The sequence below is a fragment of the Pelophylax lessonae genome (assembly GCF_965119305.1).
Source record: "Pelophylax lessonae genome assembly, chromosome: 3".
Classification (NCBI taxonomy): Eukaryota; Metazoa; Chordata; class Amphibia; order Anura; family Ranidae; genus Pelophylax; species Pelophylax lessonae.
The window spans coordinates 248,046,725-248,072,814 of record NC_138770.1 but is presented as its reverse complement, the minus strand read 5'-3'; the positions used below and the strand labels follow the sequence as shown (position 1 = coordinate 248,072,814).

The 26,090-nt window shown below is 41.9% G+C and overlaps 1 protein-coding gene across 2 annotated transcripts in view; it reads right to left on the bottom strand.

Annotated features, from left to right (window-relative positions):
* RSRC1 (arginine and serine rich coiled-coil 1) overlaps nt 1-26,090 on the bottom strand; it is a 654,629-nt gene that overhangs the window by 541,536 nt on the left and 87,003 nt on the right. For both annotated transcript variants that reach the window (XM_082251164.1, XM_082251163.1), the window contains exon 4: nt 10,291-10,458. In XM_082251164.1, the coding sequence (XP_082107290.1) occupies nt 10,291-10,458 (168 nt within the window). The remainder of the gene's footprint in view (nt 1-10,290; nt 10,459-26,090) is intronic.

Genomic DNA, 26,090 nt, shown 5'->3' with positions numbered 1-26,090 from the left:
TGTTTACCCGACCAGCGTCCTTTGAAACCCCCTGAAGGAGTTTTGCCCTTCTCGCTCGCCCCAGCGGAGCGAACAAACCTTTTATGAGCGGTAAAGGAAGGTCCTCGCCTGCTGCGAGGTCCTTTGCCCTTAGCAGTCTGTGGCAAAAAAGTGCTCTTGCTCCCAGTGACATCCTTTATAATCTCATCTAAGGTGGCCCCAAACAGGCGATCCCCCTAAAAAGGGAGATTAGTCAAAGTTCTCTTGGAACCTAGATACGCCGACCAGCACTTTAACCACAATACACGTCTGAGGACCACTGCTGACATAGATGCATGCCCTAACAGGGGAGTGGCATCCAGGGCGGCGTCACAGATGAACTGTAGTCCTTGTATAACTTGCTCCATCAAATCAGATGCTGCCGGGGGGAAACTTCTCCCCTTTAAGTCACGGCGTAACAATTTGGCCCATTCTGTTAATGTTTGTGAAACTAAACCAATGGCAACCACTGGCCTAAAGGTAGACCCTATCAGGGAAAAAATGGTGCGGGACTCCGCTTCTACCTTTCGATTCAACGGATCCTTAAAGGACGGAGCATCCTCCAACGGGATAACAGAAGTTTTATTTAATCTGGAAATCGGTGGGTCCACCACTGATGGTACCGTCCATTTCTTAATGAGGGATTCCTCAAACGGATAGCGCCTAGCAATGCGTCTGGAAACAGCCAGAGCTCGTTTCGGATGATCCCATTCCTCTTTAATCTTATTGCCAAAACATTTGGGTAAAGGAAAAACCTTCGCCATTTTGGCACGTTTACTAGTACCGAAAGGCATTTCCATCTCGGTTACCTCTGCCGGTGTAACCTCAAGCCTTAAGGTTTCCCGGACAGACACAACTAGTGCGTCCACCAACGCTTCTTCTTGTGCTATGGAGGAGGCAGGAACGTCCTCCTCACTGCCTGAGGAGACATTATCTGAGACCGCAGCCCCAGAAGAGGGACCTGCAGCTGCAGTGACCGGCTCAGAATCCGAATCTGAAGTATCAGATGAAATAGGGGTAGGCGGGGGTCGCTTCCTTGACCCCCGTCCCTGACAGGCCACCTCCACCCGGGATACCAAAGACTCCAAAACTGTTGATAATGCATCAATTACAAGTGGGTTTTACTCGCAGGGTCAGTCCCCGTCCAGTGGGGCTATGTCGCGGCCGACCCAGGGCCTGCACGCGCTCGCAGGCTGACTGGGGTGACCACTGGATCTCAACATCCAGCCCGTCGCCCAGTTCAGCGTACTTGCTTGAAGATCTCACAGGAACAACTGGAGAAAAAAAGCTGTCTATTAAAAAAGTCTTTCTAAAAAAATCTTGCCAGGACCAAGGATCCCAGCAAGGAACTTAGGTCCTTACTCCTAACTAGACAAAAAAACTGACTTCCTGTAGCAGAGAGAGAGAGGATATACCCTCTGGGACTGCCCCTAAGGTGTGGCCAGAACGTTTTCCTTCCGTCTACTCCTGTAGAGGGCAGTATAACCCAATGCGTTATTAATCAAGAGGACTGCGTCTGTCAATGAGCGACAGAGAAAAGAAGCTTTGCTAGCCCAATTTGCCATTACACCTGAAGCCAGCCGGATTAAGTTTAGAGAATCCCGGAAACAAACCAACACAACATATGTGGAGTGGGCACATCGTCTGCAGCGGAACCTTAAGAGCTGGTTCCAGGGAAGCCATGTTCATACCCTAGAGGACATCACCCAGTTAGTACTATTAGAACAGTTCTTTAACCACACCCCTCCGGTAGTACAGGATTGGGTGTGAGATAAGCAACCATGGACGGTACAGCAAGCGGCTACTTTGGCCGATGAATATCAGGATGCCCGCAGGCAATCACAGATTCGCTTCAGACCAAACCCCAGATCGCTGAACAATAACCCAGGGTCACCAGCACCACAAAGATCAGGACTAATCCCTAACCCCCCAGCAAATCGATACCACGGGCACAACGGAGTGCAGTGACATTTGTGCAAGAAATTTGGGCACTATCAGAGAGACTGCACTCAGAATTTAAACCACGCTTCATGGATTCGAACAAGACCCCCACTACCACAGCGGGGGCGCAACTCCTCCAAACACCAGACACCCAGATACCCATCCCGCAGTGGGGTACAGTGCCACAGGTGCAAGCAGTTTGGGCACTATCGACGAGACTGTACCCAGAGCAGGAACCAAGCTGCATGGATCCGACCAGGGTCACCCCTTCAGCACGGACACCGGTCCCCTACTATGCCGCAGAGGTTCCCACAGTCAAACCCAGGTTCAAACCCACCGAGGAGCAATTTGGTACCCTTCACAAAGCTAACCTGGTGCAAGCCACTATGGAGAACAGACCGCACCATCTACAATCCGTCCAGTTAAATGGAAAGCCCTCGCAAGGTCACCGAGACACGGGAGCCACTCTCACCTTGGTCAAGCGACACCTGGTCCCAGATGCCGCCCGAACCGGAGGCTCAGTAGTGGTACGAATGGCAGGGGGAGCAGTACACCGGCTACCCACTGCGAGGGTCCACTTGAATTGGGGTGCCGGGTCAGGTCTGATTGATGTGGGGTTGATACGGGAGCTCCCCACCGACATCTTACTGGGGAACGACCTAGGCCAGTTGCCCTCAGCGTTCCTGCCAGTCCAGATCCCAGGCCCACATCATGTAGACCTACTGGCCTTCTGAGGTCCAGACACTTCAATGTTTGGATTGGGGCTCAGGGGAGCGACGTGTGCGAGTGGGATTACTATGCGAGTTACCCGTAGAAGTACTTTTGGGGAACGATTTGGGACTTGTTACCCGACTAACTCAGGCACAGACCGATTGGAGGTCTGGTACCTGGTTCGTCTACCTGTGGGGGGAAGATATGTGACAGTACTCACCGTCACTGGAAGTTAAAGACAGAGGATTAATGGTTTGAATTGCTTCAGATGGGACGGTCATATTTGCCAGCCATATCTCCATATAGGAATATAAAGATTTATTCCCATTTGCCATGAAATCTGTTCTTCCTAAATGCTGTGTATATTACATATCTTTCAATGTCAGACAGGTGTTCCTTTTGTTGTGTATTGGGAGGGAATGTGGATTGCCCTTTCGCATTGTTAAGTGTTAATGACCTTCCATTGTTCTGTGTCTGGCTATTGTGTACATTGATTGCCCCCTGGGGCTTCTGTCTCATTACACATAACAGTCCTTCTAATAAAGCCATCGGACCAATCGCTGCTGACTCATTTTCAAGTCCTCATTTGCATGGCTAAGGAGGACCTGAAGGAGGACTACATGTACTTTACAATTGACCAATAGGAAAGCGGTTGTTGGGGGCGGGATGTTCCAAATTCTGTATAAAAGTGTGTTGTGTACTTCCAATAAACTTCTTCCTGTTTGAACTTACCTACAGCCTGCCTGGTGTTTGTTCTAATGGATTCCGAACGGCACATAGCTGTAGTTCGGATCCCGGAGCCTTGGATGAGCGAACCATCAGACGTTGCGATCTGCAAGCTGACTCACAAGTAGCAGAGGAGTGTCGGGAGAGCGGAAGCGAGCGAGCAAGGGTCTCGTTACAGGCCCTTACTTCTGAATAGGCAGAAAAAAACGGAGTCCCTATAGCTGAGTGTGGGTGTATACCCCCTGGGACTGCCCATAGGCGTAGTCAAGCTTTTTCCTGCCTAGTGTCCTACTCCTGTAGGGAGCAGTACAACCCAATGGTTAAGAAAAATCAGGAGTTGTGTCCGTCAATGAATGAAAGAGAGAAACATATTTAACAGGAGCACTTCATGCTGCCCAACACCTGCTCACCTGCACAATGTTTACTAAAGTCCTTCCTTGGAAAATAGCCACTACAGTAAACTATCCTATTCTGACAAAATGACAGTAGCAAGTGCAGCTAGCCTATTCAAAGTGCTAATGTGTCTTTATTGTACTTTGACCTACCACTTATGGAGCTTCCTCAGCATACTCTTCTAGGGGCAAAGGGTCTAAAGGTCACCCCTGCTTGGGTATAGAAACAGCTCCAGGAGTTCAGAAATGCATACACAGATGCCCTAATGGCCTGAGACAATATTTTTCTTGCTAATCTTCCATTAAGGCAGGGATAAAAGCGTCTATCCGACTGACCAATAAACATGGTGCAGGAAGCAGCTGTAAGAAATAAGATGATCACCATTAGCTCCAGTTCACACAGGTCTTGTGATTTTACAGTTCAAAATCTCATGGCAAAATCGAACCCTATTTGTGCTTATGGAACTGTTCAAATTGGTGCGACTCCGACTTGCACCAATCTGAAACAATTTTTTGGGTGATTTCACGTATGACTTCCATTGACATCTGTGCATGAAATCACACAAATGTCAGCAAGCTGTGCATGAAATCGAACTGACCAGCGGCTTTAAAATCGCGTGGAAGTTGCAGGATTTCAAAGCTGCATTCGGTGTGAACTGGGGCTTAAACTTTTATTTACATAAAAAAAAGTAAAAAGATAAAGCAAGCATATTCTAACAAAGGTTAAAAAGTCCCTGCATACCCACTATCATTACCCACAATATTTTAAAAGGCAGTATTTTTAATACTGATGATAGATTATGTTTAACAGGTACCAGTCTTGCTTTCCAAAATACAATTTGGTGTACTCCTTATTCAGTAAGCCTTTCTACAATATCACAGCTCATTCTCAAAACCTTGACTGAATCGTCTTGCATTTAAACATTCGGAAGAAATGTCCATTTTTACAGATCTCAGGTGGGAACTAGTTACATTCATTAATGCAATTGAAGTTGCATATACAAGAGTATAAACTATAAAATAAAAATCATATAATCAATATAATCAATAACAGTGCAACATAGGCATGTCAAATTAAATTTGAATTGGCCCTAAAGGCAGTTGCACCCTAATATGCGCGCTGCACATTTAAAAATATTAGTAATTGGCAAAATGTTATACAATTTTGTCTAATGTTTTTTTGGTACAGCTACAAAGTTATTGTATATTAAACAGCGGATTTTATCGTATACTGTGAACAAAAATACTGCAGTTCTCATTTATCCCGAAAAATTCTATACTTTCCTTTAACACCTTCACCCTTAAGGGCAAAACAAATATTAATGCCTATGCACAATTTTGCAACTTTGACATGTGTCAGTAAAACCGTACATATCACACCTACTTTGTGCACCCAGGTGGATTATACCTTGTTTTTTTTTCAGGACAAATTTAGCTTTAATTTTGGTGGTAAATTGTAATAGATAGCTCCTGATTTTTTTTTTTTATTATTATCAAAGGAAAACTGGCCTATTGAAATACCTAAAATCCAATAAATGAAAGGAAGCAGACCAGTGACAAACCGGTTAGGTGTCATCCACTACAAAATGAGGTGGGACCCTACAGTATCTCAAAAAAGTGAGTACACTCCCCCACATTTTTGTAAATATTTTATTATATCTTTTCACGTAACACTGAAGAAATTACAGTTTGCTACAATGTAAAGTAGTGAGTGTACAGCTTGTATAACAGTGTAAATTTGCTGTTCCCTCATAATCACTCAATATACAGCTATTAATGCCTAAACCGCTGACAACAAAAGTGAGTACACCCCTAAGAGAAAATGTCCAAATTGGGCCCAAAGTGTCAATATTTTGTGTGGCCACAATTATTTTCCAGCACTGCCTTAACCCTCTTGGGCATGGAGTTCACCAGAACTTTACAGGTTGCCAATGGAGTCCTCTTCCACTCCTCCATGACAACATCATGGAGTTGGTGGATGTTAGAGACTTTGCGCTCCTCCACCTTCCGTCTGAGGATGCCCCACAGATGCTCAATAGGGTTTAGGTCTGGAGACATGCTTGGCCAGTCCATCACCTTTATCCTCAGCTTCTTTAACAAGGCAGTGGTCACCTTGGAGGTGTGTTTGGGATCATTATCATGTCGGAATACTGCCCCAAGTCTCCGTAGGGAGGGGATCATGCTCTGCTTCAGTATGTCACAGTACATATTGGCATTTATGGTTCCCTCAATGAACTGTAGCTCCCCAGTGCCGGCAGCACTCATGCAGCCCCAGACCATGACACTCCCACAACCATGCTAGACTGTAGGCAAGACACACTTGTCTTTGTACTCCTCACCTTGTTGCCACCACACACGCTTGACACCATCTGAACCAAATACGTTTATCTTGGTCTCATCAGACCACAGGACATAGTTCCAGTAATCCATGTCCTTAGTCTGCTTGACTTCAACAAACTGTTTGTGGGCTTCCTTGTGCATCAGCTTTAGAAGAGGCTTCCTTCTGGGACGACAGTCATGCAGACCAATTTGATGCAGTGTGCGGGGTATGGTCTGAGCACTGACAGGCTGATCCCCCACCACTTCAACCTCTGCAGCAATGCTGGCAGCACTCATACATCTATTTACCAAAGACAACCTCTGTATCTGACGCTGATCACGTGCACTCAACTTCTTTGGTCGACCATGGCGAGGCCTGTTCTGAGTGGAACATGTCCTGTTAAACCGCTGTATGGTCTTGGCCACTGTGCTGCAGCTCAATTTCAGGGTTTTGGCAATCCTCTTATAGCCTAGCTATAGACAGCAAATTTACACTGTTATACAAGCTGTACACTCACTACTTTTCATTGTAGCAAAAGTTTCGTTTTTTCAGTGTTGTCACGTTAAAAGATATAATAAAATATTTACAAAAATATGGAGGTGTGTACTCACTTTTGCGAGATACTGTATATGACTTTCTGAAGATTCTAATAAACACTGCGAGAAGCATACAGTGTGCAGTGAAATCAAAGTAAGCAAATACAGTACAGGAGAGGAGCCTGTACAACTGTGCAAGACTGAAATTAAGGCTGGAGTTTAGCTTTCATGAACTTGGCACAATAGTATATTTATGGTAGAATCCTCTATGTTACCCCTTATTATTTAGCAGATTGTTTCTTTTTTTAAATAGTAGGTGTAGCAATGGTGAGAACTATCCCTTGAGTCTGTGATATGCAATTTCTCTCCCATACACCACAGACACTACTATTAACTGCATCTGCAAGGCATGTTCCCATTATTTGTTTTAGCCTTCACCTTACGTTTAAAGAATGTTTACACCCCCCCCAACATTTAATGGTACTGATATTTGCATGCTGTTCCACGTACTTGTATGAAAAAGTATGCTGTTCTTTTTCTGATGCTTCCTTTGGGTAACAACCCTGGTGTTCTGGTCAGACCTTGTGATTTCCTACTAAAAACTAACCACACTAGGCATGAGAGCACAGCATGGTCAGTTTTCTGGCTATGCTGAAAACTTAGCCTGCTTTTACCCAATGCCAGTTCTTAAACACCAGAATCCCCCCGACATTTACTGGGAAGACCAGTGTACTGATGTTTCTCTTCCCCCACCCCTCTGAGCTCCTAAGGAAGCTGGGAGCAGAGGGTAGGTATAGATCGCCTATAGAATTTTAAAAAAAAGGGGTATTTATAATGTTTTTTTTTATATGTAAAGTTGGGCAAAAAAGTATTGAGTCAGCCACCAATTGTGCAAGTTCTCCCACTTAAAAAGATGAGAGAGAGGCCTGTAATTTTCATCATAGGTACACTTCAACTATGAGAGACAGAATGGGAGGAAAGAATCCAGGAATCACATTGTAGGATTTCTAATGAATTAATTGGTAAATTCCTCGGTAAAATAAGTATTTGGTCACCTACAAACTAGCAGGATTTCTGGCTCTCACAGACCTGTAACTTCTTCTTTAAGAGGCTCCTCTGTCCTCCACTCCTTACCTGTATTAATGGCACCTGTTTGAACTTGTTATCAGTATAAAAGACACCTGTCCACAACCTCAAACAGTCACACTCCAAACTCCACTATGGCCATGACCAAAGAGCTGTCGAAAAACACCAGAAACAAAATTGTAGACCTGCACCAGGCTGGGAAGACTGAATCTGCAATAGGCAAGCAGCTTGGTGTGAAAAAAAAAATCAATTGTGGGGGCAATTATTAGAAAATGAAAGACATACAAGACCACTGATAATCTCCCTCGATCTGGGGCTCCACGCAAGATCTCACCCCGTGGGGTCAAAATGATCACAAGAACAGTGAGCAAAATTCCCAGAACCACACAGGGGGACCTAGTGAATGACCTGCAGAGAGCTGGGACCAAAGAACAAAGGCTATTATCAGTAATACGCTACTCCGCCAGGGACTCAAATCCTGCAGTGCCAGACGTGTCCCTCTGCTTAAGCCAGTACATGTCCGGGCCCATCTGAAGTTTGCTAGAGAGCATTTGGATGATCCAGAAGAGGATTGGGAGAATGTCATATGGTCAGATGAAACCAAAGTAGAACTTTTTGGTAAAAACTCAACTTGTCGTGTTTGTAGGAGAAAGAATGCCGAGTTGCATCCAAAGAACACCATACCTACTGTGAAGCATGGGGGTGGAAACATTATGCTTTGGGGCTGTTTTTCTGCAAAGGGACCAGGACGACTGATCCGTGCAAAGGAAAGAATGAATGGGGCCATGTATCGGGAGATTTTGAGTGAAAACCTCCTTCCATAAGCAAGGGCATTGAAGATGAAACGTGGCTGGGTCTTTCAGCATGACAATGATCCCAAATACACTACCCAGGCAACAAAGGAGTGGCTTCGTAAGAAGCATTTCAAGGTCCCGGAGTTGCCTAGCCAGTCTCCAGATTAGAACCCCATAGAAAACCTTTGGAGGGAGTTGAAAGTCCGTGTTGCCCAGCGACAGCCCCAAAACATCACTGCTCTAGATGAGATCTGCATGGAGGAATGGGCCAAAATACCAGCAACAGTGTGAAAACCTTGTGAAGACTTACAGAAAACGTTTTACGTCTGTCGTTGCCAACAAAGGGTATAGAACAAAGTATTGAGATGAACTTTTGTTATTGACCAAATACTTCTTTTTCCACCATAATTTGCAAATAAATTCTTTAAAAATTAGACAAATGTGATTTTCTGGATGTTTTTTTCTCATTTTGTCTCTCATAGTTGAAGTATACCTATGATGAAAATTACAGGCCTCTCTCTTCTTTTTAACCACTTACCGCAAAGTGACGTAGGGGTACGTTGGCAGACTTTGCGATGTTATACCGGGGTGGTGCCTCTAGCACCAAGCCGGCACGTCCGCCGGCTGGACGGAGTCCCGATCTAAGCCGGATGTGGCTTCGATTGGTTCTCCGATGACGTAACCCGGAGGCGGCGTCCATGACGTCACGTCCGGGTTACTCTGCTGCTAAAGGCAGCAAATTCAAAAAACGAGTGTATTCAAAAATGCCGTCTGCTGCATTTTGAATACATGGAAGTGTAGTGGAGGGGTCTAGGGTCTTTTAGACCCTCGATCCCTCTATAAAGACTACCTGTCACTGCATATTACTGTCACAATGGATGTTTACATTGCTTGTGACAGCAAAAAAGTGATCAGATTTTTTATTTTTTTTTAAAAAACCTGTGATAAAGTTAAAAAAATAAAATAAAATAAATAGGAAAAAAAAATACAATTATAGCCGCCCCCGTCACCGTTAGCTCACGCACGAAAGAAAATACATATAGAAGTAGAGCTGCAAATTAAATCACTGTTCAAACCCCACATGTGAGGTATCACCACGATCACCAGAGAGTGAGCAATAATTTAAAAAAAAGAGCTACACTCTAACTCTAAACTGGTAATGGTTAAAAAATTTTAAAGCGTCGCCTATTGAGATTTCTAATGACCGTAGTTTGTCGCCATCCCGCGGGTGTGCGCAATTTTAAACCGTAACATGTTGGGTATTTATTTACTCGGCGTGAAATCATCTTTCACAATATACAAAAAAAATGGGCTAACTTTACTGTTGAGTTTTTTTTTTAAATGCAGTGAAATGTGATTTTTCGTAATTTTTCCCCAAAAAATTGCGTTTTAAAGACCGCTGCGCAAATATCGCGTGACAAAAAATATTGCAATGACCGCCATTTTATTCTCCAGAGTCTTTGCTAAAAAATATATATAATGTTTGGGGGTTCTAAGTAGTTTTCTAGGAAAAAATACTGATTTAAACTTGTAAACAAAAAGTGTCAGAAATAGGCCTGGGGCTTAAGTGGTTAAGTGGGAGAACTTTCACAATTAGTGGCTGACTAAATACTTTTTTGCCCCACTGTTTACACAATGTTTTGCCTTTCATTTTTATTTTAAACTGAATGGGTTGTTTTACAAGGTGAGGGTTCACATATACTTTAATGATAATGTGAATGGTTTGTGATGTGAAGGAAGGCCAAGCTTTAAATTAGAAGACCTACCCAGGTTTGGAAACAGACTCCTTTTCTTTGCCTCTCTCATTCCCTCTTGTTTTTCCCTTATATTTGCCTTTTCCTCTGTCTCGGTCATGCGACTTGCTTCGGGATCTTCGCCGACTGGATCGTTCACTACTACGGCTGCGAGATCTTTGGCGGTGTCTGGATCGAGATCTGTTTAAACAAGGACGAACAAGTTATTTAAGTCAGTGCTTTTCAATATTTTATAAATCCTTTCTTCCTATATCAATGCTTGTGGTACTTGTGCACTACCTGTACTTTATATTCCTTATGATAATCTTTACAGTGCATTTCCACTTTTGCAGTGAGAAGTTGTATGTTTTTCTATGTTCCCATTTACATAGCATAGCCTAGAAAAAGCGGTGTTCTGGCCGCTTTTTGTTTTTTTAGATAAAAATACCCATGGAATAGTCACTGCTTGTGCTTTAACATTTAACCATCTTCTAAACTGTCCTCTGATTTGTTTTTGTGCAGCTTTTAGAACTTACTTTTTTCATGTACTGTAAAGCGCGCCCATCTAGAGTGTGGGCATGAGAAGCCGCTGTGTCTCTCTTCCGGGATTCTGTGCATATTGCTGCCTTGCATTGCGTCATTTCCTTTTTGGAAATGATGCAATACTACCAGCTGGCAAGGCCCTTTGACTCCTGGGATTGATGACACACATCTCCCAGGAGTCAATGCTCCGCCAGAAATGATGTACCTCACTGCGGCGCGAAACACAGGAAGAGCAAGAAAATGCCTTAATCAACAAGGTAAAAGGACAAAAGAAAAAAAAAGTGCCAATGGTATTCTAAAATGAAAAACAGAACTGAATGGGGCAAAGTGTCTGGAACTCCAATTTAAATGCTCTTTTCTGAAAGCTCCAAAATCAAGTTTTCATCTGCTGTGTAGAGGAGCTACCGAGGTAATGTTCACTATAAAAACCATGTCTGTGCTGGTAGATCTCATTATCAGTTGTAAACCAGATTTGAAATGGTCTATCCTAACAAAGGGTTCAAGATCTAGAAGCTGATCTTTTGCAGTGCTAACAAGTGGAAACTCAGTCCGCCGTCCGGGTTTCCTCTCATTCAAATTGTTCATAGTAAAAACAAAGGTAGGAAAAAAAATGTAAAAATATTTTGGGTATGCTTAGAAATACACCTTGAGCAACTTGTAAGTAAACTACAATGACAAAACTAATAGTAGCAGTAGGTAGCGAAGTGCATACAGTAATTAGCAAAGGAAATACCCCTTGCTGCAGAATTTGTAATTTCAGCAAGACCAAAAGCACCCTACAATTAAAAACAAATATTGGCGCAAAATGTAGGTGCTTTAACAGAGACAAGTGTTCCCAGTAGTAATCAAGTGAGGAAAATCCTTGGTACAATATCCATAAGAAGACTCCAACATTGGGCACCAAAATCCATACATCCCACTGGGGAAGTGACATCAAGGCTGCTCCACTGTGCTTTTCATAGACTCCGGAAACACCGGGATCCACCGGTGTAACCTATCACAGGAACCTAGCCCCAGACATCCGACGGCTAAGATACTGCTGCTGAGGACCCATATCTACAGCGCTATGTGCCCATGTTTTAGCACCCTACAGCTACTGAACTACCCCATATAGAGTTGAGGCAGAAACTGTGGTGTGTACAGTATATTGCTCCTCTATTAAAGTCTATAACAACTTTAGTTACTAAAGTTCATTGGAATCCTTGAACAGTGTGTAATGAGTACACTGACCATGAGCTAATCTGGTAGTGGCTACATATCTTTAGAGGTATAGAACAGATAGGAAACTCATCCTTGTCCAAAGTAGCCAATCTTTCCACTACACCCCTTTTTTGTCAGTGAGCCAAGATCATTTTTGCATGGTGCGTTTTTCATGTGACTGCTACCCACGTTTGAGGTTCCATTACAAAACAATGGCACAGCAAGCAAAATGTTCATTTTGACATGTTTCCAGGAATGTAGGAAAATAAAAACATACATTTCTGCCTCCATTCCCAGAATGCATTGGTGATAATGCAGCCTAGAGGTGGAATGTATTACAAATACACTGTTCTGATCAAACAAATTTGAATGAGGAAAAGGAAGAAAAACACACATAACTTTCAATCTGCAGGGCTTACAGTGGGATAGCCTCTTTTTTAAAAACTGCGAGCAGGATGGCTTTTTATTGCAGAAGAGAAATGCAAGGTGCCTTTTCTGCAATAAAATGAACCTAACTGCCTGTTTTCTTAAGAATGTACACTGAGCTGCATAAGCGCAGCTGAGTTTACATTCCAGCACAGTTCCTGTGTGCTGGGATGACTGAACTCTCCTATGCATGCACAGGAGTGATGTCATCCTGCGCTGGCCAATGAAGACAGCCACAGTCCGGAACCTGGAAGAATCCAGAAAGAAAAAGCCAGCAAGAGACACCAGAGCATTGAAGCAGAGATAAGTATTGTGGACTTCAGTTCCGCTTTAAATCATAAATCCACTTCTACAAAAATTAAGTTTTTTATTTATTTTTTCGTTATTATTGTTAGAGCCAAAAATATTTAGTCCAGTAACAAAAAAAAAATACTGCAGATTATTATTTTTTCAGCCAGCAGATGGAGTTCTTAACTTCTTTTCACATGTTAAGATGCTATCTTATAACCTTCTGAAAAGAAAAAGCCTGTTTGCAAAAATAAATAGTTTAACCACTATTAAAGCCTATTTCTGACATATCTGGTTTACAAGTTATAATCAGTATTTTTTGCTAGAAATTTTTAGCAAAGCATCTGGAGAATAAAATGGTGGTCGTTGCAATATTTTTTGTCACGCAGTATTTACACAGCGGTCTTTCAAACCCAATTTTTTACTGAATTAAAAAAAAAATAAACAGCAAAGTTAGCCCAATTTTTTTTTTGTATATTATGAAAGATGATGTCACGCCGAGTAAATAGATACCTAACATGTTACAGTTTAAAACTGCGCACACTCGTGGAATGGCGACAAACTAGGGTACTTAAAAATCTCCATAGGTGACACTTTAAAAATGTTTAACGGTTACCAGTTTAGAGTTACAGAGGAGATCTTTTGTTAGAATTATTGCTCTCGGTCTGAGGATCGCGGCGATACCTCACTTGTGATTTGAAAACCATTTACATTTGCAGGTGTGACTTACGTATGCGTTTTCTTTGGTGTGCGAGCTTACAGGGACAGGGGCACTTTAAAATAATTTTTTTCCTATTTTATTTTTAACAAAAAAATCGAATCACTTTTTTTGCTATCACAAGGAATGTAAACATCCCTTTGTGACAGTAATAGGCAGTGCCAGGTACTTTTTATGGAGGGATCTGGGGTCTAAAAGACCCCAAACCACTCCGCTGCACTTAAATGCATTCAAAACACCCAAATAGGCAATTTTGAATACTGAGTCTTTTAAAATGGCGCAGTTGTTGGCAGCCAAGTAAACCGGAAGTGATGTTGTGACGCTGCTTCTGGGTTACATGATCGGAGACCCAAATCGAAGCTGAATCTGGCTGTTTGGGACTCTAACCAGCCGGCTGGCTGCTCTGGTCTCCCGTCCCACCGATACGTGTCTGTAAGCACTGAAATCAAAGAAACAGAGTGCGCACTTGCCTAGTGCATTATCGTCAGCAATAGGCTTTATTAGATAAAAAGGGTTATACTCACATGTGTTTAATAGGCACATCAAATTCATACATCTGGAACCATCAATAAAAATACATGCCATGTCCTCGATAGATGATGGTTAACGCGTTTCGAGGCTCAGTCTCTTCTTCAGAGCCCTTAAGGGCTCCTAAGAGGCTAAGCCTTGAAACGAGTTAGCCATCATCTGTCGAGGACATGGCATCTGTTTTTATCGTGATATCGATGGCTCCAGATGTATGGATTTGATGTGCCTACAAACCATTTGTAAGTATAACTCTTTTTATCTAATAAAGCCTATTACTGACAATACTGCCGGTGTGCCCTCTATTTGTTTCTTTGATTTCAGAGCTTACAGACATCCTCAGTCTTAAAGGGCAGCAAGGCCATGGCAAACCAGAAAGCCAAGTGTGAGTTCCTTAGAACAACTTCATTGGAATAGGTTGGGTGGGGGACCCTGCCTCTGGACGCAGGAGAGAGGTGCGATGCATCCAAATTTGTTTTGCGGATTCCTCCATCCACCTGAGTGGCTAGCTGAATAAGAAAAAAACTAATGTCTACAGCCAGCTTAAAAGACTCTGGGGTAGATTCGCTAAAGTTTATTGCATGCAATAAGGGTATCATGTTACTAAATTATCTCTTGCGGTAAACAAAGTCCACTTCACCAAAAGAAAAAAAAAAAGTTTATGCAGTAAAAAAAAAAAAAAAAAATGTGCCAGTAAATACCGCATAAAAAGCTCTTCGGTCCAATTCACAAACGGAACAGAGCGTTAAAAAAAAAGCATGCGATAATCACCACCAGGGTTTTGCTGGTGGTATTGCATGCAGAGTTTTTCAAAAAAGATCCCGCCCCCCCCCCCCCCCCCACGTGAATGAGTATCAAGTACATCGCACCCATTTACCAATAAAGGTAATAAAAACATACAGTTTTTGACAATTCTTTTAATAAAAAATCAAAAAATTGTGTCCCACAATGTAAATCCACTGTCAATAACGCCGCCCGCTGGACCCGAAAACAACAAAGACGCTCCAGCCGTCGGTGAAGGCTGGCTGGCTACTGTTGGCTCCGCCGTCTGACATTTCTTAAATAAGTGGCCTGGTGGCCCTACCCCCTAGTAACATCACAAACCGCAGCATGCTGGGTTGGTGTTGTCACAGGGGTGGAGCCACCAGGTGACATAGCCAGATGGCCTTCGCCTCTTACGTATATAAGAATTGTCACACAATATTTACTGCTAAATCAAACAAATACCGCATTCTGTATTTAACTACAAATTCTTAGTGAATTTAACACTTGCACAACTGTTACCGCATGTAGAATTTTACCGCATAAAATTAGCCGTTACTTAACTCTTAGTGAATCGACCCCTCTGTACTATATACACTATATTGTACACTACAGACATATATAGTTACATAGTTAGGTTGAAAAAAGACACAAGTCCATCTGGCTCAAACAATAAAAAACAAAAAACAGTAAAGAAAGCACAACCATACAATCCCAGATACACAATCCTATACCTGCAGTTGATCCAGAGGAAGGCGAAAAACCCCAGCAAAACATTATCCAATTTGCTACAGCAGGGGAAAAAGTTCCTTCCTGATCCCCCGAGAGGCAAATCGGATATTCCCTGGATCAACTTTACCTATAAATATTAGTACCCAGTTATATGCACACCTAGGAAAGAACCCAGGCCTTTTTAAAGCAATCTAGTGAGCTGGCCAGAACCACCTCTGGAGGGAGTCTATTCCACATTTTTACAGCTCTTACTGTGAAGAAACCTTTCCGTATTTGGAGACGACATCTCTTTTCCTCTAGAAGTAAAGAGTGCCACCTTGTCCTCTGTGATAACCTTAAAGTGAATAACTCAACAACAAGTTCACTATATGGACCCCTTATGTATTTATACATGTTGATCATATCCCCCCTTAATCTCCTCTTCTCAAGAGAGAATACATTTACTTCCTCTAATCTTTCCTCATAGCTGAGCTCCTCCATGCATCTTATCGGTTTGGTTGCTCTTATCTGCCTTTTCTCCAGTTCCCCGATATCCTTTTTGAAAACTGGTGCCCAAAACTGAACTGCATATTCCAGATGAGGTCTTACTAATGATTTGTACAGGGCAAAACGTTATATCTCTCTCTGGAGTGCATGCCTCTGTTAATACAAGAAATATGACCAAAGTGTTCATTGTTGCTGGTTGCTAAGCAGTTTCTGACTATATTAATGAAGTTCTTCCATAAGGTAGACTCAGATAAAGTGTTAACTCTCTAGTGTACCCAAAATCATAGGTAATGCCAGTATTTAATTTTTAAAAGAATGATTGCACTAAGTAGGAATGTGCGACCAGTTCGGCCCGAGCATGAGTTTGAGCCGAACATTAGCTGTTCCCCCATTCAACGAACACCCGAATTATTCAGGCCTTTAACCGTTTGTTCGGCCCACCGAATGACCACAATGCACTGCGCCACCGCACAGCGCATTGGAAGCCCTGATTGGCTGAAGCAATATAAGCTTTGCCCAATCAGAGCGCAGAGCGCTGTCAGAGCCAAGATTGGAGAAAGTAATGAGGACTATCTAATCATGACTCATTGCTCATAGTCCACCACCCCCCCCCCCCCACACACTTTAAAATAATTCTTTCAATAGCGGCCATTTGCAGTGAGATATCAGCGTGGAGAGAGATAGAACAGGGCTCTGTTCAGTACGACTAGAGAGTTAGAAAGCTATAGTGTGCTATTCTGATTCTATTGTCAATGTAGAACAGCCTTTCCCAACCAGGGGACCCCTATATGCCCCCTGACGATGCCAGGGGTGCCGTGGCATCTTGGCAGAGAAAGGCTGTCAGCCAGACTGTGTTTACATGTTCAAAATTGAAAGAAATGGAGATGTGGTCTCTGCCTCCTCCTAGAGTGCAGTACCCGGCAGGGAGAGTGAAAGTAATGCAGATTTTTCAAAAGACTATTTGTATGTGTGTTTATATATGTGTGTGCATGTATGTGCGTGTGTATGTGTTCATGTATGCGTGTGTGCATGTATGTTCATGTATGTGTGGTTTTACCACCCCTCAACCCCACACGTGAACAAGCCATTGGTTCACATCTGTGCAGCTGCATGCTGATAGGGCAGCAAATTCATTTTAGTGGGCTACCCCACTGAAATATACGGAAAGAATTCCCTTATCTTTTTTTTCTAATTGCGCTGCACGGAAAATGCACCATGTTTGCCAATGCGTGGGGGTACCATTAAGAATAATGACATCCCTGTGTGTCTGGTAAAGAGCAGTGTGTTTATCTGCGTGTCAGGAACGCACGCGATTTTGTGCGCATTCCGTGAATTGCAGTAATGTGAACCAAGCTTTAACCTGGGGTGCTTCGAGACTGAAAATACTTTTCAAGGGTGCCCTGACTGGGAAAAGGTTGAGAAACACTGGTATAGAATATCAGTTTAGTGTGAATCTAGTGATAGTTTAGTCAGTGTGAGTGTAGTAAACGTTCATTTTTAGTGTGAATCGAGTGATAGTTCAGTCAGTGTTAGTTTAGTGGCCTGACCATTTATTTTTACTTTAGTGTCAGTTTGTTTTGTCAGGGCACTGCATATTTAACGCAGTATATTTCTTTGTGTTACTGAACGCTCAATGCAGTATATTTCTGTGCGTTATTGCATGTTGAATGCAAGATATATGTGCCTTATTGCACGTTAAATGCAGTATAGTTCTATACGTTACGTGCCATTTTTAACGCAGTATATTTCAGTGCGTTAATGCACTTTTTATGCAGTATATCTATGTGCGTTAGTGCACGTTTAACGCAGTATATTTCAGTGCGTTGTGTCGTTTAATGCAGTATATTTCAGTGCGTTAGTGCACATTTAACACCGTATATTTCAGTGCATTATGTGCCATTTTAAACAGTATATTTTAGTGCGTTACTGCACGTTTAACGCAGTATATTTCGGTGCGTTACGTGCTTTTTAACGTAGTATATATATATATATATCTTTGTGTTACTGCGCGTTTATTGCAGTATATTTCTGTGCATTACTGCATGCTTAACGCAGTGTATTTCAGTGCGTTACAGCACGTTAAATGCAGTATATTTCTGTGCATTAGTGCAGTTTACTGCAGTATATTGTAGTGTGTTGGTGGAGTGTGTCTGTGTAGTGAGTACTCCGGTTAAAGTGCACCAAACACCACTTTCCATTAATTAAAGTGCATCCACGTATATATATTTCCACATCTTTATTACATTTTCTTAATAATAAGCACCTTCCCATCATGTCTGGAAGGTCAACAAGGAGAGGCAGATGCTCCCATGGCACTGTCAGGGGGCCAGCAGCATATATGTTCACAGGCAAAGGTGGACATAGTCAGTCCTCAGGCAGGGAATTATTTCCTCTGTTTAGTGATGTTGCCCGTGCTATCCAATAACAGCATGCAGAGGAGGTAGTGGATTGGCTTACTAAACCATCCTCATCCTCCGTCACCCAAGCAGAGACAAGTGCGCAGTCCACTGCAGCTGCCAGAGTGGCTAAATCTGCCTCCTTGTCTCTTCACCACAGCACACTTTTTTTTATTAAGCAATGGGGTCCAACTTATGATCTTGCACACAGGCCCACTGATTTCATAAAGCCCCTGGGCTGTATACACTTGACATTTCTGTAATGTTAATGAGCCGTATTACAAAATAACATACATACAGTATCTCACAAACATGAGTATACCCCTCACATTTTTGTAAATATTTTATATCTTTCCATGTGACAACACTGAAGAAATTACACTTTGCTACAATGTAAAGTAGTGAGTGTACAGCTTGTATAACAGTGTAAATTTGCGGTCCCCTCAAAATAACAACACACAGCCGTTATTTGTATAAACTGCTGGCAACAAAAGTGAGTACACCCCAAAGTAAAAATGTCCAAATTGGGCCCAATTAGCCATTTTCCCTCCCTGGTGTCATGTGACTTGTTAGCGTTACGAGGTCTCAAGTGTGCATGGGGAGCAGGTGTGTTAAATTTGGTGTTATTGCTCTCACTCTCTCATACTGGTCACTGGAAGTTCAACATGGCACCTCATGGCAAAGAACTCTCTGAGGATCTAAAAAAAGAATTGTTGCTCTACATAAAGATGGCCTAGGCTTTAAAAGGATTGCCAAAACCCTGAAACTGAACTGCAGTACAGTGGCCAAGACCATACAGGGGTTTAACAGGACAGGTTCCACTCAGAACAGGATTACTGGAACCATGTCCTGTGGTCTGATGAGACCAAGATAAACTTATTTGGTTCAGATAGTGTCAAGCGTGTTTGGAGGCAACCAGGTGAGGAGTACAAAGACAAGTGTGCCTACAGTCAAGCAAGCATGGTGATGGGAGTGTCATGGTCTGGGGCTGCACGAGTGCTGCCGGCAATGTGGAGCAGTTCATTGAGGGAACCATAAATGCCAACATGTACTGTGACATACTGAAGCAGAGCATGATCCCCTCCCTTCTGAGACTGGGCCGCAGGGCAGTATTCCAACATGATAACAACCCCAAACACCCTCCAAGACAACCACTGCCTTGCTAAAGAAGTCAAGGGTAAAGGTGATGGACTGGCAAAGCATGTCTCCAGACCTAAACTCTACTGAGCATCTGTGAGGCATCCTCAAATGGAAGGTGGAGGCCTCTAACATCCACCAGCTCTGTGATGTCATCATGTAGAAGTGGAAGAGGACTTCAGTGGCAACCTGTGAAGCTCTGGTGATATCCATGCACAAAAGGGTTAAGGCAGTGCTGGAAAATAATGGCCACACAAAATATTGACACTTTGGGCCCAATTTGGACATTTTCACTTAGGGTGTACTCACTTTTGTTGCTAGCGGTTGAGACATTAATGGCTGTGTGTTGAGTTATTTTGAGGGGATAGCAAATTTACACTGCTATACAAGCTGTACACTCACTACTTTACGTTGTGGCAAAGTGTCATTTCTTCAGTGTTGTCACATGAAGATATAATAAAATATTTACAAAAATGTGAGTGGTGTACTCACTTTTGTGAGATACTGTACATGCCTAAATCAGCCAAGCTGAATTTTTTAGCATGTATAGGATCAATGAATAACATCATTAACTGATGGTCAAAGAAGATGCTTTGTAATCCCAAGAGATATAAACTTTTACTGGAAAAAGATGAAAGGAAGTGAAAATAAGCGTGGCAAAATATAAACTCTCCTCATGAAGGACAATGGTTAACTTGATCATCTTTACTTTAATAATTTTTTTTATACAATTGTATTTTTTCATCTGCACTACCCATTAGTCTGTGATCTGCTATTAACAGAAAGGGGCTGGACTTCAAAAAAGCAACAGAACGCCCCAATCACATTTTTTACACACTTTTTTCTGGATGAATGGCCAATAACATAAATATGTACTTACCTTTTTTAGAAAGTTTATGCTTTCTAGCAAAAAATAAAATAAATTCAAGCCAAAAACACAAAAACAATAGTAATTGAAAATTCCCTAAATGCATCTTAGGATGCATGTAAATTAAGATTTGAATCAAATTAAAAACAATTCTATAGAATATTTTTAACAGTTAAAACTACATTATAAACTGAGTACACATGAATAATATAGTGCATAAAACTAAAGAGAACAAAGTTAAAATGATTTAATATACTACAAAATGATATTTCTGGTAATTTATAAATAAAAAAGTAGAACAGATTAATTGAAAAGTGGGTTGCCGAAAAAAGACCCACCACTATGGCAAAGGTTAAGTCACTTAGTCAAGTTGAAAGATCTTCAAAGCCTTCTCAGATCCAGATAGGCCCATATGTTACAAAAATTCTGTGAAAGAGTCATTATGTTCCAATCTGCTTCTCATGTCGGGACTTACAGAACACACAGATGCTTGGCTCGCACCCTTCCTCGAGCCTCCCATCAGATAATGAAGGTTCTCCAATATCTTCCCTATGTGGCAGACCAAAACCCCTGTCTTTATTCAATCAACACCTAGCCAGGTTGTGAAATAAATAAAGTAACACACATATATATACAGAAAGGTTAACAAAAAATTAGCCTAATACCCAAAGCTGTCCATAAAAGCTTCTTTACTTACTGCACAATACGTGTTAATTTGCTAATTTCTTCACAGGTAATCAATTAAAATGTAAAATATTGGATAAAATTAGTTGCACTAAATTTAACAGCTGCTCCATAAGCATAATTAATTTCACAAGAGCCATATGTATGCTCCACACAGACAGAGTTGAAACAAAAAAAGCAGATTTGAAAATAAGTTTGGGAAAATCTGCATTTAATTAGCAGGTGGGCACTACAACTGCATAATGTTTTATACATTTTTATTTATGAAGTGACAGAAGATCTAAAGGCTTTTTAAAATGGCGTTTATTGTTTGAATGGGTACTGTTTTGCTGCATGCTAAAGTGATTTAAATCCTCATAGCTGCTCTTTGAAAAAAATCATAAATGATGAAGGAAAACATGTGGAAAATTGTAAAACTAGAAAGAAATTGCGACAAAAAGCAGATACACATACCATAACCAAGAGGAAACTACACTTAATTAAATGTACACTACATCTGGACTATCAGCCTCATAAAACGTGAAACTATTAATTTTCATTGTTATAAAGGAAATGAGGTCAGTGTCATTCGGTACTTCCCAATATTTATTAAACTTTAGTATGAAGACAGATCAGTCCCACAAAAATCATATATCACGAGATGATAGTGTATAAATATTAACACAGTGTAGGTTTCAGTAGAAGACTATTTATAAGGAGCAATAATGATCGACAGAATGTGTGAAAAACAAGCTGTGTGATAGAGTTCAACTGCACATTCTGAAGGCTGCTGATCGGCTTTAAGCCTTTAAATCAGGGATAGGCAAACCTCAGGCAATCCATCTGCTGCTGAACTACATTTCCCATGATGCTCCACCCAGTTAACAAATCAGATAAATACCTAGCTCTCAGATGTACTTGGGAAAAGCAAGTCAATAACAGCTGCAAGGCCTGAGGTGACTTCTTCCTGTTTAAGGTATAGAAGTTGAAAAGGTAGAAAGGGTTATCAATAGTCTTACCACCTGACAGTAACTATATGGAACCAAAATGCATTTAAAGACCAACTTTTTTTTTTTTTTTTTTGCACTTGAAAAGAAAAAAAAACACTATCTGGGATTAGCAGAGAAGCTGACAGAGACCAAGCTGTCCAGCAAAAGTGAAGTAATATTGGGAGGAAATGGAATAACTATAGCACTTTTTTTCCCTTTTAATAGATGTAAACAGAAGAGACAGCCATAAGTAGTATTTTTATCGCAGCCCCTGTAACTTGACTGGTCAACTAAATATGGAGGCAAAAAATATACAAAGGCATGTAAAATAAAATATTTACAATGCATACTATTACAACAACATCGTTGAGTGAAGGCAGCAGTGCTGATGTGCTGCATATACTTTGTTTTTTAAATTGCACACCAGCGCAATTTAGATCTTTTACAAAAGGAGTGTACGCCTGCATAATTTTTCAGTACAGGTTTCCCTAAAAAAAACATGGAGGCTGGCATTGCCAAACTCTCCTTCTGAAAATGTTAGCTGCCTGGCTGTCCAGCTGACTGTGTGGATTATTACTTTTTGAGATAGTGAATTAGAAAAAGTATGCAAATCAAGAGCTCAGACTAGCTAATTTGCATGCCTCTCAAAGGTTATTGATTCAAAATATTAAAGCCAGAAACAATTTAAGTGCTCTATCCTGTATCAGGATAATAAGTATATTTATTTCAAAATGGTTTCAGGGTGAAGACAAGGGTTTTTTAATGTTATGGTAATAGAACCAAATACAATACACCCAGATGACCATTTTTTGTCTTTACATCTATTAGGGTGCATTCAGCCCCACTGAAAGCAATGGGAGGCTGTCAGCGCTCGTAGTTTACCATGCCCACTTGCATGTAATCTCTCAAGCAGCAATCACATGCGAGTGATCAGCCCTGGACACAGGCAGTTTGCAAGTGGGTGTCATTAGATGCGGGAGCCATCAGCCTCTCATTGCTTTTATTGGGTCTGCCTCTTGCAGCTAATTGCGGGAACCTCCTACTAGGGTTCTCACATCTAATTTTAGGTAGGGTGCGTTCGCAAGTGAAACAAAAAGCCAAAAACACCTTGCATGAATGAATTGCACGGTTGTCCAGAAGTTGGGGATAAAGTAAGTGGTGAGGAGGCAATAGGTCGTCTGCTCACCCCATGTCTAATGCTCTCTGAGAAGGAATCTGAACAAGGATCACTCTTCAGAAAGCAAAGCAGTTGTATACGAGGCCTGAAACCACTCCTGAATAAATGGACTAACACTACCTTATTAACGTAGCACATCTGTTTTTCAATTGTGCAATATGCCGGTATACATATCCCCATGAAAAATCCAAAGCTCCCTGCAATACATTGGGTTTGTCTGGACTTCAGCTTCTCTATATACTTTGCACGTGGAGCAGGGTGATATGAACCTTTGAATTAACTGGATGTTTACTATGCCAGTGACGATTCATTGAAACTGTGGGGATGCCATCTGAGGGGTTTTTTTTTGCCTCAAAAACTATCTAAATAATTGCACAGGTTCCCAGAGGTGATGGGTAATAAAGGACATGTGATGTACTAACCAGCCATAAAACTATTGGAATATTTGTAATACTGTAAGTGGTTTGATAGATGGATAGAAGATAGATGATACACTTTGTCCAAAGTATTGTGATGCATGTCTTTACACACACATGAATTTTAATGGCATCCCAGTCTTAGTCCATAGGATTCAATATTGAGTTGGCCCACCCTTTGCAGCTCTAACAGCTTCAACTCTTCTGGAAGGGCTGTCAACAAGGTTTAGGAGTGTGTCTATGGGAATGTTTGATCATTCTTCCAGAAGCACATTTTTGAGATCAGGCATCGATGTTGGATGAGAAGGCCTGACTCGCAGTCTCCGCTCTAATTCATTCCAAAGGTATTCTATTGGATTGAGGTCAGAACTCTCTGCGGGCCAGTCAAGTTCCTCCACCCCAAACTTGCTCATCCATGTCTTTATGGACCTTGCTTTGTGCACTGGTGTGCAGTCATGTTGGTATAGGAAGGGGCCATCCCCAAACTGTTCCCACAAATTTGGGAGCATGAAATTGTCCAAAATGCCTTAGTATGCTGACACCTTAAGAGTTCCCATCACTGGAACTAAGGAGCCAATCCCAACCCCCGAAAAACAACCCCACTTCATAATCCCCCCCTCCACCAAATTATTTAAACTAGTGCACAAAGCAAAGTCCTGACCTCAACCAGATAGAAAATCTTTTGGATGAATTAGAGCAGAAACTGTGAGCCAGGTCTTCTCGTTCCACATCAGTGCCTGACCTCACAAATGCACTTCTGGAAGAATGGTCAAACATTCCCACAGATACACTCCTAAACCTTGTGGACAGCCTTCCCAGAAGAGTTGAAGCTCTTACAGCTGCAACTTAATATTGAACCCTATGGACTAAGACTGGGGTGCCATTAAAGTTCATGTGCATGTAAAGGCAGGTGTCCCAATACTTTTGACAATATAGTGTAGTGGTGACAAAAATTGTCTGGGTGTACTTAGTTCTAAAGCCAGAATCAGTTCAGTAATGGCAGCACCCACATGATACAGGTTTCGTATAAACTCACATAATTTCCTACACCAGCGGAACAGAAACGCTATTGCCCTTAAAGAGGAAGTAAACCCACCTCAGGAAGTTGTACCTATAGGTAAGCCTATGATAAGGCTTACCTATAGGTACTGTAAATATCTCCTAAACATGTACCGTTTAGGAGATATTTACATTTGATGCAGCCAGTGACGTCACTGGCGCATGCGCTCTGAAGGAACGGCAGATCGTGCCGTTCCTTCAGAGCCCTGTGCCGTGACCGTCGGCTCCCGCGCGCGTGCGCGGGAGTGACGTCACCGCGGCTCCGGCCGATCAGATGGCCGGATGCCGCGATCCCGGAAGACGGGCGACTAGACATGTCGCCCGTCATAGAGGTAAGAGAGCGGCGCGGCGAGGGCTCGTTCTAAGGTAAGTATTTGATAATGAGCTAATATGCGATGCATACTAGCTCATTATGTCTTTATCTTTCAGGATGTAAAGAAAAGAAAAAAAAAAAATATCGGTTTACAACCTCTTTAAAGCAATTCTCTGCTGTTAAATAAGAGATTTAAAAATGTAGGCCCTAAAAAGATATGTCATACTCAGCTTTCCTGCTGCCTATGCCGGTGATTGCAGGTTGGTTTCAGAGAAAATGTTCCTCAAAAGAATCTTCTGAATCCAACACTTCCAGGAGTGTCAATCTCCTGGTCTCTGGTAATGCTCTGTGTACAAGATACAATAATGACGTAAGGGTCAGTGGGAAGGACCACAGCACACTAAGGTGTACGTTTAGTAAACTGAGAAGTTTTCTCTCAGTTCAATTCTCGGCAGTTCTCAGAGAAAAAATATCTCCTCTGGCACCCAGTTTAGAAGGCGGAGAACTTCACTTCTCACAGGGTGATCAGAGGAGAAGTTTTTTCTCTGAGAACTGCCGTGATCTCTGTATAACTGGGTGGACTGCCTGTAATCTCACGAGATATTGTGAGATTACAGGCACTGCTAAGTTTAAAAAGTGAAACTAAAGTTTAAAATAACTCGTAATGACATGTTCTGACACATGAAAACATATCTATACACACACACACACATGCACGGTATATACACATACAGTATATATATATATATATACATACACACACACATATATATATATATATATATATATATATATATATATATATATATATATATACATACATACCAGTACATACAGTACATACATACATACATGCCAATCTGTATGCAATTGCACTGCGTGTTGGCAGATTGCATGCAGATTGTACACCAGACGGAGATCTGCGTGTGTGTGGTGTCCCAGCAGACCAGTCTGTGGACAAACTGTTGGGTGGTGGCAGGCTATTGTTTGTGGTGTGTGGGTGTGGGGACAGTGGGAAGAGTGATCAACACAGGGGTTCTGGCTTGTAGGAAAGCTGGAGGAATCCTAGTAGTGTGTGGTAATTGCTAGACTGCTCCCCAACCCTTAGAGTGCATCAGATTGTATGTAAGATTTG